Source organism: Castor canadensis, chromosome 15, assembly GCF_047511655.1.
Source record: "Castor canadensis chromosome 15, mCasCan1.hap1v2, whole genome shotgun sequence".
Classification (NCBI taxonomy): Eukaryota; Metazoa; Chordata; class Mammalia; order Rodentia; family Castoridae; genus Castor; species Castor canadensis.
In genome coordinates, this window is record NC_133400.1 from 100,959,296 (window position 1) to 100,976,717 (window position 17,422).

At 47.3% G+C, this 17,422-nt stretch overlaps 1 protein-coding gene across 11 annotated transcripts in view; it reads right to left on the minus strand.

Moving 5' to 3' along the window:
- Disc1 (DISC1 scaffold protein) overlaps positions 1 to 17,422 on the minus strand; it is a 247,190-nt gene that overhangs the window by 145,891 nt on the left and 83,877 nt on the right. For all 11 annotated transcript variants that reach the window (XR_012442231.1, XR_012442228.1, XR_012442230.1 and 8 more), the window contains 2 exons: positions 12,409 to 12,538; positions 9,246 to 9,481 (listed from right to left, as the gene is read on the minus strand). Coding sequence is in view for 6 of the 11 variants with exons in the window: in XM_074056876.1 (XP_073912977.1) it covers positions 9,246 to 9,481; positions 12,409 to 12,538 (366 nt within the window). In the remaining 5 variants the exon portion in view is untranslated. The remainder of the gene's footprint in view (positions 1 to 9,245; positions 9,482 to 12,408; positions 12,539 to 17,422) is intronic.

Genomic DNA, 17,422 nt, shown 5'->3' on the forward strand with positions numbered 1-17,422 from the left:
AATTGAAACTGACCCGAAGAAAGACATTTAAAATAACCCACTCGTTCGCGTGGGTGAGAACTAGTTATGATTAGTTCAAGATAAGCCTACACCATGTTTGAGAATTGATGGACTCTGGTTGAAAATAATTAGGCTGCTGCCTAAATCATAAAAAGGAATGGAGGTCTACAAATTAAAACCCTCCTAAATGATAATAACAGAAGTGAGAATAGACTCATCCTTGGATCAATTCATTTCTTCAACTCCTTGATGAAAACAAAGCATGGAGAATTTATAAAACATTAAAATATAATAATGTAAAATACATAGCCACCTTTTCACTCTCCCCTTTTCTAGGCTTTTTTTAAAACTCATAGTAATTTTACATAGCACAAAATATTTTTTTAATCTGTAAGTTCAAGTAGACTCTTCCCTTGAGTTTCTCAAATGTACTTCAGAAATGGAGTCCTGTTTCTCCGGGCTCACGTTATCTAGTTACAGCATCTACACCCACTCAGCTGGGGTGTTTTCCCATCCCTCCGTTCTTTCACAGCCCTCGCCTTCTTTTCCAGTTGAGTTTGGTGAACTTTTCTGGTTGTCAGTAATGATGACCTGCAGAGGAAATGGGGTGCGAGTGACATGGTGTATTCCAGACGCTGAGCGGTAGCTCTAGTAGGGAGTCCCAGCCCAGGTCCTGCTCCAGTGACCTGCCTTCACAAAAGGGTGGTCTCAACCACTGCAGCCAGTGCAGGCCACAGTCTGTCCCTGGAACATTGCAGGGGACCTGTTGAGGGCTCTAAGTAACCAAATTGTTATTTTTCTTAAACAAGTTGCTTTAACTTATTTCATAAAACCCTAAAATGCAAAGGGTTCTTGAACCACAGGGGACCTCCCTGGTCACCTAGTTCAAACCCATGAGCTCCTCCTGCCTGGGGATTGGGTGTCCCTTCTCAACTCCACTTCCTCCTACATTCCTGTCTTCCTGACATGTCTCTGACTTGAGCCAATTCCCCATTTGGTGTCCCTAGGTCACCAGCTTTTAGAGACTCATTGGCTCTGATCCCAGAGTGTTCTATGGGCACAGAGATAACTACCACTGGCCCAGAACCATGACCCAGGCTCTGCCTGGCCGGGCTTCTTTCTAGTACTGGTTGATGCAGGCGTCATTGGACTGCTTCAACTGTCCCTTTCCTCTCAGTTTCTGTGTGTCCAGAGGTAAACTGAGTTTCTTGTAAGCAGCACATAGTTGGGTCACGTTGTTTTGTTTTGTTTTTTTAATCCATTCAGTCACTTTATGTCTTTTAATTGAGAATTGTAATCCATTTACATTTAAGGTAATTAGCAACATGTAGGGCATTACTGTTACTATTTGTGCTTGTTTTCTACTTTTTCTATTTTTCTTTGTCTCTCTCCCTTACAGTCTTCTCTGATGGCCAAGTGACTTTCTCCAGGAATGTGATTTGATTCCTTGCTCATTACATTTGGTGTATCTGTTACAGGTTTTTGCTCTGTAGTTACTCTGAAGCTTACAAAAAAACCTTTTGATATTAACAAGCTATTTTTAAAATGATAATAACTTAACATTGATTGTAAAGATAGGAAAAGAAACAAAGACAATAATAATTTTTAAAACCCTTACATTCACCTTCCTTTCCTGCCCACAGTTTGGATTTCTCTTGTCCCATTTTATAGCATTTTATATTACCTAACTCTTAACATAGTAATGTAGTTGCTATTAGCTTTCATTGTTTGGGTTTTTACTTTCATACTAAAGATTATGAATGGTTTGCATACCATATTCACAATATTAATGCATTTTTCTGTATGGTTACTCTTACCAGTGAGTTTTATACTTTTCAACGTATTTTCCTTTCTTGTTTTTTCTCTTTCAGTTTGAAAACCTCCCTTTAGCATTTCTTGTAGGACAGGTCAGGTAGTGATAAATTCTCTCAGCCTTTGTTTGGATATGTTTTTATCTGTCCTTCATTTCTAACAGATAGCTCTGTTTGGTGTAGTGTTCTTGGTTGGTTTTTATTTTTTTTTAACTTCAGTACTATGAATATCTCTTCCTTCTGGTCTGTGGGGTTTCTGCTGGGAAGTCTGCTGTCAAATAATTTGGAAAACCCTATTGTTATTTGTTTCTCATCTCTTTGAGAATGCCTACTTTCTCTTTAATCTTTGATTACAGTATGTCTTAGGGCAGATTTGGTTGAGTTGGAGCTGACTGGTGACCTTTAACCTTCCTGTATCTGAGTATATGGATCCCTCTCTAGGTCTGGGAAGTCTTCTGTTCTCTTTGAATAAGCTTTCTGCCCCTTTAGCATGCTCAAGTCCCTCTTGACCCCAATAACCCAAATCTGTTCCCTTTTAATGTTTTCCCAATGTTCCTTCTTCATTCTTTTTCCTCCAATGTGTATTTTCTTTTTTTTTTTTCATTTTTCTTTTATTATTCATATGTGCATACAAGGCTTGGTTCATTTCTCCCCCCTGCCCCCACCCCCTCCCTTACCACCCACTCCGCCCCCTCCCGCTCCCCCCCCCCAATACCCAGCAGAAACTATTTTGCCCTTATCTCTAATTTTGTTGTAGAGAGAGTATAAGCAATAATAGGAAGGAACAAGGGGTTTTGCTGGTTGAGATAAGGATAGCTATACAGGGCATTGACTCACATTGATTTCCTGTGCGTGGGTGTTACCTTCTAGGTTAATTCTTTTTGATCTAACCTTTTCTCTAGTACCTGTTCCCCTTTTCCTATTGGCCTCAGTTGCTTTAAGGTATCTGCTTTAGTTTCTCTGCGTTAAGGGCAACAAATACTAGCTAGTTTTTCCAATGTGTATTTTCAAATGCCCTGCAAGATCACAAGTTCTTCCCTCTCTCTGATCTATGCTACCACTGATACCATCTACCACATTTTTAATTCTGCTTAGTGTACTTTTCAGCTCAAGGATTTGTTTGTTCTTTTAATTAATCCAATCTCTCTGTTAAGTTTCTATGGATTGTTTCTCTGTTTGCATGAATTTTTTTTGAGTTTTAATAAAATATTTTTAAATATTTTAAAAATATTTTCAATTCTCTGATAGTTTATATATACATAGATAGCTGCTGACATTTCATTTTGGCCATGATTCCCTGAAAGTTCTTGATGGAATGCCTGCAATGTCTTCCCTGTATCTGACACCATCTGCATATCAATGTCTTCACGATCTCTGTGCCATGACATCTGCACATCAACGTCTTCATAGTCTCTGTGCCTGTTCTCCAGAAATACCAAGCAGTCAGCTTCTTTTCTGAGCCTGTGAGCGACTGCTGTTTCAGCACCAAATGGCACCCTAAGATCTGCCACCAGTCTGGGGACTGGAGTACTGTCACTCTTTCAGTAGTGGGTCACCAAATCCAAGTTTATCACAAATCTGCAGTAGGTGTGTTATTTAGGCTGGGCTGGAGGAATGACCTTTAGTCTATCCCGAAAAGCCCCTACTTGGGCAGAGTGAGCCCAGACACCTCATCCACAGTCAACAGGATTTTGCTCTGCACTGAGCCTCACCACAGAGGGACTAACCATAGACTCCCAAGCAGTGACTCAGTGCCTTCCTCCCTCTTCTTCCTACAAGCAGACAATGGCACTGTGTGGTGCTACAGGGTCCTGTGACCACCAATGCTGCAATGTGAGGTTGCAACCAGGGCCCACTGCCACCAAGATCTGCTGAGCACACAAACAGGACTGAGACCCACAATGCTATGGCTTGCCTGCTGCTGTAGGGTGCTTACATATCCAAACCACTGACACTGACCTGGTGACTGGGCAATCATGATCCACCCAGTGTTGACTTTTACCAGTCCCAAACACTGCTGATGCTACAAAGACAACAAGGACTTAATACAGGGACCCTTAGTCTTATACTGTTAACATGCCACTGTCTAACCATATTCACTTTCTAGACAAATATTTACCTGCCTCATTAATTATTGGGAAATGCAAGATGTCTGCAGAGAGGAAGGATGGAGGGAGGTAAAGTGGGTGTTAGGCTTGTTGTTGCTGTGACAAAATAGCTAACAGAAACAACTTGGGGGTGGGTCATGGTTTCAGAGATTCCACTCCAGAGTCCTTGGCTGTCTTGAGTCTGGGCTGGTGGTGAGATAGGAGTGTATGTGAGAGGCTATATACCTCATGGTGGACAGGAAGCAGGAAGAGAAGGGACCAGGTATAACCTTCAAAGGCCCCCCAGTTACCTACTTCCTCCAACTAGGCTCTACCTCCTAAAATTTGCTGCACTTCCCAAAATTGCACCACCAGCCGGGACCAAGTGTTCAGCACATGAGCTTATGGTGGAAACTTCATATTCAAACCGTAACGGGATGGGAGGGGGGACTGGGAGACACAGAAAGGGAGAGAGGGGGAAAAAGAGAGAAGGAGGGAGGAGGAGGGGGAGAAAGAGAGAAGGAGAAAGGAGGGAGGGAGGGAAAAGAGGGGTGGGGAGGGAGACATGACTGCCTCTCTCCTTTTCCTCCAGGTGATTTTCAATGCTCTCAGGCCTTAACGCCATTATTTTTGACAGACAATCCAGGTAAAGGCAGAGAAGAGAGAAAGCTAAAGCCCAGAGGTGGAGGTTAAGCCCCACCGACCATCTGGAATGGGGAGCAGCTCGAAGCCTGAGGCTCCCAGCTATCTCTGCGTTATCTGATTGGCTTGGCATTGCCTTGCACCATGGGGGTGGGGGAGAAGGGACCAGCTGTCTCCACCTCCATGTACCCTTCTTTGGCCTCCTGGATTTGGAGGTCTGTCTTCTGAACCAGCTTGTTACTCCCCACCCTCCACCCCCGCTGCCTCACTCTAATAAGATCCAATCTGAGGGGAAGGTCGAAGTTCAGACGATTGATTTTTTTTTCTCCACACATTTGTGAGCTGCTGATTTCATTATTTCACATCTCACTTGCAGGGAGCACAGTCCCAGCTGGGTCAACACTGTGGTTCTGAGGAGGGCTGCAATGTGGACAGGATGCCACCCGTCCCCCTTACTGGGGAGCCAGAGCAATCACCCTCCCCAGCCCAGCTGTGCTGCAAGGCTCTGAGACTCCAACCGAGGCCCACAGCCCCCTAACAACCAGGAGTTTGTTTCACAGTTTGTGCGGACGGTTTGTAAGAAGATGTGACACATTTCTCCCAAATTCACAACCAGAGAGAATTCATCCATGCACTGCCAGAACACATCTCCTGTGAAGCATGAAAAATCCCAGGAGCTGAGGAACGAGGGACTGAACCACAGACTAATGCAAGCCAGCCGGGCCTTTCTGAAGAACATACAAAACATGGTGTGCCGGCCTCATCCCAGCTGCTATTATCACTGCAATTATTCCCACCCACCTTACAGGGAGCCAGATGCCTGCTAGACGAAGCACAGGCCGCCCTCCTCTGGTGTTTGAGGCACAGAAACCAACAGAAAGCCAGGAGAGGTAGAGCTACAGGCACTGGGCAGCTGTGATCATAGCCATTCTCAATTTATACCAAACAGACAGCAGAGCCTCCTGGCCCACATGCACAGGTGCACCCTCAAAAAACCTCAAACACTGTCGCCTTCTCCCTATAACCCCTCCCTCACCCCTCACCCCATCCCATCCCTATATCCCAATCCTTTTACCAAGAATGGGAGTGAAGTCAACCTGGGATAGAATAAGAAAAATGGGGTTAGCCAGGCACAGTAGCTCATATCTATAATCCCAGTTACAAGGATCATGATTCAATGTCAGCCTGGACAAAAAGTTAGCAAGACACCATGTCAACCAACAAGCCAGGCATGTGGTACACATCTGTAATCCCAGCTACATGGAAGGTGTAGATCCAAGGTTCCAAGTGGGTACCCAGCTCTGGGCAAGAAGCATGAGACCCTACCTGAAAAAAATAACTAAAGTAAAAAAAAAAGAGTGAGAGAGAGAGAAAGAGGCATGGCTCAAGCAGTAGAGCATCTGTCTGCAAGTGCAAGGCCCTGAGTTCAAACTGCAGTACTGACAACAAGAATAAAGGCAGTTTAGTGTGTGAGAAGCATGGAGCTCACTGGATAAAAGCTGTCCTTCCAGACCCCTGCATCAAGGACTTGCAGAAGAAAACAGTAGTTTGATATCAGGCTGAGGGACTGGGATCGCAGGAATAAAAGTCAGATGAACCTGTCTTTTATGTGGTTCCTGACCTTCTGCACATTTCTGCTCTGTCAGCTTCCTTGCTGGGGACCTCCTGATCTTCCAAATGCTTAAAAATGTTCTCCTTTTAGGGGGAGGGCATAAAGAAAGGGGGTAGGAGGGTGAATATGGTGGATATATTATGTATTCATGTCTGAAAATGGAAAAATGAGACCTGTTGAAACACTCCAGGAATGGGGGAGGGGGAGATAAAGGAGAATGATGGAGGGGGGCGAATTTGACTAAGATACATTGTAAGCACTTTTGTAAATGTCACAGTGTATCCCCAGTACAACAACAATATGACAATTAAAGTGTAATTTAAAAAAGGTTCTCCTTCTGTCCACTGGCAGGAAACCATCTTGGTTAGCTCTACTCAAAGGCAGTGGTGATGTCTCACCACCACTGTGAAGCCGTGTGGTCCACTGCAGACAGTGGAGAGCTGAAACTGCTGCTCTGGGTTCCGTCATGACATCCAAGCCAAGGCACTGGGTCTCCGCCACCCCAGAACGCATCCTTCTCTCAGGCTAGTGTGTGCTCGCATGGAGTCAAGCTGAAGAGATCCAAGCAGCTCCATGAAAATCTCCAAGGATAAGGATGATAGACCTTATAAGGAAGAGTGCGCTGCTTTCCCAGGTTTTCGTAATATTCTGATCTCTGCAGCCTCTCTCCAAAGACTTCCCTATTTCCCAGTTTGTCTGCATCTCTCCACCTAAGAAAAGTGTTCTCATAGCAACAGTGGGAGCTGTTGACAGCTGTAAGACTGACTCATCCGACAGGGCACCTACAGAGTAAACCCCTGAATCAGCCACAGCAAAAATCAACAGGATCATTTATGATGAGTCAAAACTCACAGACCAGACCCAGCTCTCCATCTGCTAAGCCACAAGACTCCACACTGGCTTTTCTCAAACCCTCTGTCCATTCTGTAAGTCCAAACTGCCTTCCATCAGCATGGAAATGGTGAGCCTTCTGCTTACATGGAAAACCCATGTAGAGATGAGGGTTTCCAGCTGATATGTATGGCAGGAAGCAGTTGGAAGTCTCACCTTTCCTGGGTGGAAGGCAGGAAACTAAGCAAGCAGGACAAGCACTTCCATTCCACAAAGTACCTCCATAGGCCTCGAGCAAACAAAGTCGATGCCTCCTGAATACCACCAGGCTATGAGGATGTCACACAGGGCACATCACACAGGGCACTCATTCTCTGGCGTGTGCCTATACTCCTAAGCCTTCCTCCTGGCTTCCAGAAGTCACTAAGTCCCCATGTTTTCCTGTGGTCATCTCAGCACAAACAGGAGAGATCCTGTAACTGACCTGACCTATACAACCTCGGGGGAGCAGCTGGGCTTGGGGTGATGGGTCCTCCCCAGACAACACAGTGCCAGGTTCAAGACCACCCTCACATCTCGTCAAGTCACATCTCACTACTGAAGTCTTTCAAGAGACTGTGGGTCAGTAGGAGCCTGGACAAAGCTCACATTCCCTGCCTCTCTGCGCCTCATCTGATTAACAGGCAACAAGCACACATGAGGAGAAAAACCTACAAGGAATTCCGAGATCCAGGTTCTGTACTCAGTTCCATCACCTACCGTGCTATGGAGCTCCCTGTTTCTGAATGGAAAGAGATTTAGGAGGCTCTCAGAAGGCATCTTCTACCAGTTCAGACCCAGGGGTAGCACAGACATGCAAACGATGGTCTCCCACCAACTGCATCAGTTGAGGGGGGGTGGGGGGCTTCCAAGTTGTTAGGTTGGTTTTTTGTTTGGTTTTTTTTTTTTTTTTTTTGGTGGTACTGGGGTTTTCATTCAGGGCCTCACACTTGCTAAGTAGGCACTCTTACCACATGAGCCACTCTGCCAGCTCTAGGCTTCAGAGTTTCTGCCCTGACCCCTGCTTGAGGTCACAGCTCAAGCACAGTGTGAAAAGGCAGGCAGAACCAGGATAAGCTGCATTTGGCTGAAGTCTGGCAACAGCCCAGCTCATCCTCCTCCTCCATGTCACAGCAGAGGGTCAGATCTGTGAGGGAGACAGGTCCCACAGAAGACTGTGAGGAGTCCTGAGCAACTCCCTGGACTAGTGTATTGAGTTAGAAGCCAGGCCACGATGCATGTGTGGAAGAGAATGGTCACTCACTGTCCACCCTGACACACATGTGGATGGCAGCTTGGAGACCAAAATCCTCATCATAAAAATGGCAAGCAGGAAGTGTGACAAGTGCTTTCTACCCAGCTCTGCATTGAGAGTGTCTGCATATTAACTCTGCTCATCCAGGGCACAGAGTCTTTATCATCAACCCTTCTCCAAATCAGCCAGGAAGCAGTTGAGTGAGAATCTACCCTGGACCACCACAGGGGACACTTCAGTGACCTGTGTCCACACAGTAATGGAGCACAGCAAAGAGCCCTGTGCTTACTTATCTATCTCACAACCCCTCCGCAGTGCAGAACACAGGGAAGACCTGCTCCATGGCAGAGCAGATAAGACAGCAGGCTTGAAAATTCAGGAGCAGCAGCTCAAGTATCAGTTTTCCCTCCTGTCAAGTGAGACTGTGGTCAAATTATTAACCTTCTTAAACTTCTTTTGCTCATCTGTAAAATGGACATCATAACAGAGTGAGAAAAGCTTAGCCTGGTTACATGGTAAGCACTCAACAAATGCTAGCTTCCAACCCAAATCCGTCCTTCCAGACAGAAACACTCACTGAGTTGCCTTCCCTCAATGGCACACGCATCCCTTGGTGACAGGCACCATCCTCTCTCCAGAGAATCATCCTCAGTCAAAGTTGGTACCGTAATCTCAACCAGCTGAACCCCAGAGCTCCCAGAGACAGAGACAATGCCCTGGAGATGTTTTTACATCAGAAGGACAGGTGCTTGGGCATTTAGCACATTGGGTAGCCAGGAAACAAAATGACTCTCAATGCTTAGGACTGAGTCACACAGGGAGGGTTTTCCCCCCCAAAGTCCAAAAGTGCTTCCATTGAGAAATGCAGACTACTTGAAAAGCATCTGTAGAGTAAGGGCAAACACAGTCACTCCAGTAATCAGCTCAAAGAGGCAAATGATCCAAGATCAGTAGGACATAGCCAGTACCTCTTTATGGTCTCAGGAGGCTCCACGAAGAAGGGTACCTGCCTGGCTGAGGCCAGGGTGTCACGTGTGGCCTGGCTGGCCTCCTGTAGCTGGCCCGGGGACAGCCGGGCCATCAATGGCATCAGATTGCAGCTCTGCCACTGGAGTTGCAGCTCAAACTCCTCCATCTCCCTCCTCAGCTGCTGGTCTTTTGCCTCCAGCACCGACATCTTTGCTTGGAGGGCTTCAATTTCTTTCTGCAGAGGATGGGGAGAACAGACTTGATAAATTAACTCTGCTGGCAGCAGGCTGCTCTGCTGATAATGATTCTTTCAAATGAGAGGAGTCCATATGCACAAGAGCAAAGCTCCCCTTCGGAAGCAGGCAGAGTTGGGAGTTTGCCGAATTGGAGAAACTGTGTCAGCTTTCATTCTGATGAGTTGGCAGGAGAGCCATCCCTCCCAAGCACTAAATAACTATGGGACAAAAAAGGAGTTGACCTGGAGGAACCCAGCAAATAAAACATGGCTGGCTTTGCTTCAGACGGACAAGCTGAGACAAAGGCAGCGAACGGCACACACTGAGATCCGAGCCACAACCAAGACTGGCCCATTCTGCTCTGTCCCAAACATGAGAATCTAGAGTGAGAGGAAGATAAGAATCCTGGCTTCTCAGGAACACCAGACTGAGAGGACTAAATGCTGCAAATAGTCATGGGACCTAAAGCTCATAAAAATGTCAGATAAATTTAATTTCCACTAACATAGCAAACCAAAATCCAAATAATAATCTGTAACTATCATCCATCCGGAGTTCCATGAATAAAGCAAGCAGCAGGTAACCAAGTGCCGGAGTGTGCACAGTGTTACTGCAGAACTCTCTCTCACTGCCCATGGGATTCTGAATTAAAAACCGGAGGAATCTTACTGACCAGGTCCCAAGCTCCCTGTTCTGTTCCTCCCTGATCAGAGTACAGCTCTGTTCTCTTGACCCCAAGGCTCAGATTCTGCACAGCTTCAACCTCCCGCTCCACCTCTAGTCCGGGAGGAGTGAGAGGGAGATGAGGCACTGAACAGCCAAGATGGTTGAAGAGAACGTAACTTCTGCATCACCTGTCAGCCCCTGATCTCAGTGTGGTCAACAGGCCTCTCAGCTAACCTCCCTGCTTCCACTTTGACTCCTATGCCTCCTTCCCTCCTTCCTCCCTCACTCCTTCCTTTCCTTCTTTCTTTTTTAGTCTCTCTAAACTATGGTAAAATGCACATGACATAAAATTTAGCATCTTAACCATTTCCAGTGCACGGTTCCATAGCATTAAGCCCATTCTCCTTATCATGCAACCATTGCTGCCTCCGTCCACAGAACTTTTCATCTTTTCCCACTGTGCTATGTCCACAATGAACACTAACCACCCCTCACCCCTGCCTGACACCCACCATTGTACTTGAAGAATTCCCTACTCTAGGGACCTCACACAAGTGGAGTCACACAGTATTTGTCCTCTTGACACTGGCTTACTTCACTTAGCATGGTATCTTCAAGGTCCACCTATGTTGAGGACTGTGCGGGACGTCCTTCCTCTGAATGATACTCCTTTCATTCATTGATGAGCACAGGCTGTTGGCACCTTACGGCTATAGTGGGCAGCTGCTGTGGACGTGGTTGTACAGACACTGCTTCATCCCCATGGTTCTGATTTACCAGGTGTATCCCAAAGTGGGATTGCTGGATAATGTGACAATTTTAATTTTCTGCAGACCCTGCACACTGTTTCCACAGTAGTCTTATATACTATTCTTCACTCAGCAGTTCTTCAAAGTGTGTCCAGATCCTGTCCATTTCATGCTTAACCAACAATGGCTCCCCATTGCCATCACAGAAAAGCCCAGGTCCTTGCCTCTGACCTCCCCACCCCCTCCCCACTGCATCAGCCTCCTGATGGCCTTCTGAACATACGGCACTGGCCTCGGTCCTCTGCCCAGAGGCCTACCAGATACGTACGTGAGGCCTGCCCCTTCTCTGTTAGGTGTTTACTTCTGTCTCACTCCTCCCTTCCCCTGGCCTGCGCGTAGAAGCTCTTACCACCTACAGCACGCTGGTTGTCTAGTTTAGGTTCTCACGATGTTTATCACTCACGGTCTCTCTCCACACTCCCACCCCCAGAGATAGAAGCTACAGGATCCTAGCATTCAAATAGCATCTGGCACAAGGCAGACACTCAACAGAGCTGAGCACCTTCCCCCAGAGCTCTGCCAACAGCACGATACAACACAACAGTGCTTCCAGCACCAAGACCTGGGCCTAAGATGCTTTCTGCACACTCAGGCATCCACAGGAATGGTGTATACCTTTAACTGGTGAATATTGTTAAAAACCAATACCAGATTTTACATTTCTAGCTATCCAGACTCTATAGTGCTGCTCACTACATGCATGAGTACCCAGTTTGTTGGGGGATGTTTTGCAATGATTCTCAACTCCCTTCACCCCCTGGCTACTGTAAAGACTTCGATGAGGACAACTCAGATACAGAAACTTCTCTGCATGTGAGCAACCTGCCCAGGCCCCTCAGCTGGTCTAAGCGCATCAACCATGGAGATCCCATGCTCGTAGCTCTAACCAGTGTTACCATTCCCCCCATTCCTGCTCCAAGCCTCCAGGCTCAAGCAGGTTCTCTGTCCATAAGCTGTCCTGAGAGTCCCCAGCTCCTGACTGGCCTTTGGTGTCACCACAGTGCTGCACCCAGATTTCTAGCCCCAGACAATTCTTGGCCAACTGTCACTATGCTCTGAGCCAAGCACAGCTTCCACACAGCCAATGGCTCGTTCCAGGCACACCCAAATTGCAACAATCACTCAACAGCTGCTGCTGAATCCATCACAATAGAAATTCCTGCAATGCATCCAGAGCACAGACCTCCTTCTGCCTTTCCAGGGACCCATCTAACGGTCAGATGACAGCAGCAGACAGGGGGAGCACAGCCAGGTCACAAGGAATACAGAAAACAGGCACACACTACAGAGCTGCCAACCCCTTTGTGATGAGGCTCCTACCTGCCCTCTGGTCACTTTCCCACCTGTCCTTTGAGTTGCCACACTCCAGCAAAGCAAAGGTGCACTTAGCCACATCTGGAAGTGGATAAGAAAAGACCAGCCCCTCTCGGGAAGATTCCTCACCAGCTCACCTGCAACAGCTGCTTCTCCTGAAGAAGCCGTTCCCACCTGGTGACGGACGCTTGCAGGCTGTCCTGGGCAGTGGGCTCCAGCAGCCTCACCTCACCTCCAAGTGGGGTTGGGGTGTCATCACTGCCAGTCCTAAAGGTAACAGATAAGGTGTTGGTACAGGTGTGCGAAAGCTAACGTGCTCAGGTCTACAGGTATTTTAAGAAACTTCGTGTAATCCCAGCTACACAGAAGGCAGAGGTAAGAGGATCAAGGTCTGAGGCCAGCCCCAGGCAAAGACTCAAGACACTATTTGGAAAAAAAACAAAAACCTAAAGCAAAAGAGGGCTGGAAGAGTGGCTCAAGTGGTAGAGCACCTACCTAGCAACCACAAGGCCCTGAGTTCAAACCCCAGTACTGCAGAAGAAAAAAGAGGAAAATAAAAAGAAGAAACCTCACAGAGCTTTCCCCAGTTGTCCGATGGTTAGGAGGCTCACAGGCGTGAGGTTCCTAACATGCATTTCTGCTTTAATTACAATCTTTTGGGGCCTTTGCTTTTTCTCCAGCCAAATTTTCCATATAGTAGCCCCGGCCACATGAGGCTGCTGAGCACCTGACATGTGATTACTTCTAACCAAATGGTGCCGAAAGTGTAAAGTGCACATGATTTGAGGAGTTTATATGAAAACAAAGAGTACTAGATAACTCATTAGTGATACTTTTATGTTCACTAAATGTTGAAGTGATATTTTCATACACTGTGTTGAATGAATACATTATTAAAGTTAATTGCACCTGTTTCTTTTTGCTTTTTTACTGTGGCTACCAGATCAATTAACGTCACACATGAGCCTCACATTCGATCTCCCTGGACAGCGGTGCCTTGAACCACCCAGCAGAGCAAATCCAAGGGCTGGTCTTGGCAGTGGACACCCAAAGGGGGTGTGACACCTGCACACACCTCTCAAAACCTGTTTGGCTCCTTCTTACTTGTGCATACTTGGTGACAATGACACTGGGGAAGTGTGGGCCAGGCCGCAGCTTGGTGCTGTGAGACCTTCACCCCTGGGTCCAGCAGGAACTGGTCATCAATGCAGGGCAAACTCAGACCATTCACCTGAGCAAAACTATGTTGACAGCACCAGGAGGAAAGCCTCACCAAGTCCATCAGCTAGAACTAAAAGGCAAATTCCAGAAAAAATGAGGCCACATTAAGTGTCAGAAGAAGGGATGTCATGGCTAATTTAGAAAGACTTCCTTCAAATCAGGAAGCAAAAGATGAGTGTGCCCAACAGAGCATCCACAAAGAGCTAAAGAAAATATTTATCGTCAAAAATGGTTCTGATGCAAGTCCAAGCAACAAAATGTATCACCTAACAAATGGGCAAAGGTTTTCATAAACTCTTTAGTGAGAAGAGGGAGTAATAACAAGACCTAAATTTTAATAAACTTTGAACCAAGAGTTGATTGTACATAAATCATGTAATGTACACAAAGATGAGTCACAAAAATGTCACTTTTTTTCTCCATAGTGCCAAGCCCAAAACCCCCAAATGCCATTAGCTGAGGACAGCACTGCAAACTGTGGTGTGGCCCGAGGAGTGACGTCACCTCTAACTATGTCAGGAGGGAAGACATGTTGCATGGGAAACTTCAGATGTTGCTATTTTCTCTAGCGTGGGTGTAATAGCCATGTGTGTAGTATAACTAACTATTATACAAATACAATGTATCTAAAATACAGGAAGGGAACTATCCACCAACAGGATATCAGCTCTTATCCCTGGGTGGTGGGATTGCTTCTTTCTGCCCTTCTTTTCTAAAGTCTCTATTAGGACCGTGCATTATTTTTAGAACAATAATAAAAATGTTTTCTGCCTCGTAAGATTTCTTCTCTGGGCTCTGGCATGGCATGGTTCTTGACTGTGAACCTCAGAGGCAGACTAAACTCTTCCTGCAGTGACGTCTCCAGCACCTAGCACTGAGTAGGGGCTGGGCAGGTCCCTGGTGGGGTGGTTTAATGAGCCTGCAGCCTAGAAAATCCAGAAGTCATTTATACTGCATTTCCTAATGCATTACATCATTTCATTGCACTCATTGATTTCCCAATTTGCTCTGCTTATGCTAATACTAAGAGATTCTTGAATTTCCTGGCTAGATCCATGTGGCTCGGGCAAGAGTTATTGCAGGAAATCAACACAGAATCAAAAATTAGCCGCAGAGGGGTTACAGGTGCGTAGCTGGGAATTCTCTGCATTGTGGTTAATCACACCTGTTAGAAAGGCCCCATGATTAACCAAACCCCTGTGTGTATCTCATACTCCAGGTGCCAAAAGCAACCCACAGAGGGCTGAGTCAAGGTCCCAGGACACACCGCTCATAATGAAGCAGGGACAGGTTTCCATCTTCCTGTCTTCAGTACTCAGAGCTTCCCTGTGCCCCTGTAATACTACTGATCCCTTCTTATTCGCCAAGTCTCTGTGTAATCCCTCATGTCAGTGCAAATTGGCATTGTTGCTATAAACTAATGAGGATGTAAACTGAACAAAGCCCTCAGGGTCAGGAATTAAAAACAGCAGGACAGAATGTTAGATCAGCCCACAGCCCAGGGGACCTGGGGCTTAGATCCTACTCTCAGACCCAGAGTTTCAGGCAGACCCTACCCATACGTGCCCAGCAGTGAAAAACTGTTGATCTTTCTACTCTACTGTCTTCCACTCAGCATTTAAAGAGGGATGCACCCAATTTGTAAGATAAGGCCCTGTGCCACAGAGAAAAGTGTAGCTTCAAATTGCACTGGAAGAATTTTTCATTCCCTGGTAACATTCAAGACACTCCATGGTGGCGAGCGCTTGGTTCAGCAAGGTTGGAAGAATGGCACAGCCATCTGAGTGACCAGGATCTCCTGCAGGCTGTCAGGAACCTGTGTGGTCACCACATTCCCAGCACAGCACCCAAATCCAGGCCCTCCAATGCCCTGGTCATGCCTAGCACCGTCAGAACAACATGGCAGGGCAGAGAAGAGGCTGACAATCGACCTTGAGGACATTCTGTACCAGAACCACCGGAGGCCACACTGTGGCTGGTGCAGCTGTGGGCGTCACAGAGCTGCCTTTCTCACACTCTGACACCAGTCTTCATGGCCAGTGGTCCGCTGTTGTGGGGCTCGTACAACTTCAGTGTCATACCGGACAATGACACTGTCACAGTTAGTAAAACATGGCCCAGGGGACAGCCACCTCCATTCAGGTGGCTGCATCTGGCAGGAGTTGAGCACCTTCTGAACAGCACGACTGGTCGCTGCTCACAGCAGAGCCGGCTCTTCCAAATTCATGTCTTATGACTGTGAGTTCTCATCTCTGCCTCTCCGGGAAGACAGTGATAAGAAACGTGGAACCTAAAACAGCTTCCTCATCTAGTAACAATGTCATTTATCACCAAGACCATCTGGCAGCAGAACAGACTCGTGTGAAATCTCTAGGGCTGACCCCATCGTTCTTCCTTATGCGAATGGTTTGGGTGTAGAAGCAGTAAGGAGAAGGGAGCAGAGGTCAGCTCCTTAGGAAACTGACCCTCACCGTTCTACCTAGTCTTGCCCCTCAGAGAAATGACCACCTGCGAGAGGGACCCAGGGTATTTATCTGGCCTTGGGACAGGGGTCAGCTGAATTTGGGCATAAGGGACAACTCAAGAGACGCTCATTTGGAAGTCTTCTATAATCCACTAATTCTAAAACGAGTTCTGAGGAGCTCCTGTGGTCCACCTCAGCTCATTTGTCTGCTTTCCTTCTCCCTCCTCTTCTTGATGACAAAGGGGCTAAGGTAGTGTCCTGGGAGTGGGACAAGTGACATGCCAGTGTACCCCACTACCCCCTGCCTCCTCCAATTCAGGATTCAGAAATACATCCAGGTGCACTGACAGCAAAGGTCCTCTTACATGGTGTCACGGTTCACACCCTCGGTAGAAGGTGTCTGGAAGTTACTTTCTGGCCTCAGGTAGTGCGTGCTCATTCCAATCTGAGCTTGGAACTGATTGTCACTGGGCCCTGTGACCCCTCAATCTGCAGTGTCCCCATTTGACAAAGGAAATGAAGAGCCCCGTGCGTGGGAGGGGACAGAGGGAGGACACTCGGTTGGGCAGCAGCATATGATGCTCCTCCACGACCACCTCTCTGTCTGGAGTCGGGGGTCAGGGGAGGGGGCAGGACCAGCAGGCACACACAGCTGGATTTCACCTGCTCTGCCTTCACCACACCGTGGGAGCTTTTAAACTCTGTCATATTTAGATTACTGTGTTTAACATTATCCTCTAAGAAAGGCTCTCTGATACTGGATGTTGTGTGCATACACACACACACACACACACTCTCTCTCTCTCTCTCTCTCTCTCTCTCTCTCTCTCTCTCTCTCTCTCTCTCTCTCTCTTTAGGTAACAAAGGTGACCAGTCTGGATCTGAATATACACACTGGTGAAGATCCCATGGAAGCTACATGGGTATATAGTTAGAGAACAGCAAAGAAAGAAGGAGAAAATCACCAAACATACTGACCACCTCTTAGGAGCTGCAGGGGACTCAGAGGGAGGCCAGGTCAGAGCAAGCCATCAACAGCACCTACTGCAGTGGCCTCGGCCACAAGGGCACATCACCCCCACCCACAGAGATGCCACAACTGAGCAGCATGGAGACAGCTGAAAATGCTGCTGTGGGGGCCTGAGCACCCACTAGCTGAGTGACAGAGGTGTGCCAGCTTCTCACCTAGAAAGTGGCTATCACAGATGTCACCCCCATCAGGCATCCCTGGGGCACAGGAACCCCACGAGAGAGTCTGAGCAGTTGCCCAGGTGGGGAAGGCTATGTCCGAGTCAGGGCCTGGATGAGGGGGCCCCTCTTGTGACTGTGCGTTCCACAAGAGAGTGACCATACAGAGGGAATGGAGTCCTTTAGCCAGGGAGGCAGCCATGACAGCAGGGTGGGAAAACTTCAGTCAGGACCTGAAACTGGAGTTTCAGAGTGGAGTGGACTGAGTGAAAGTCAGG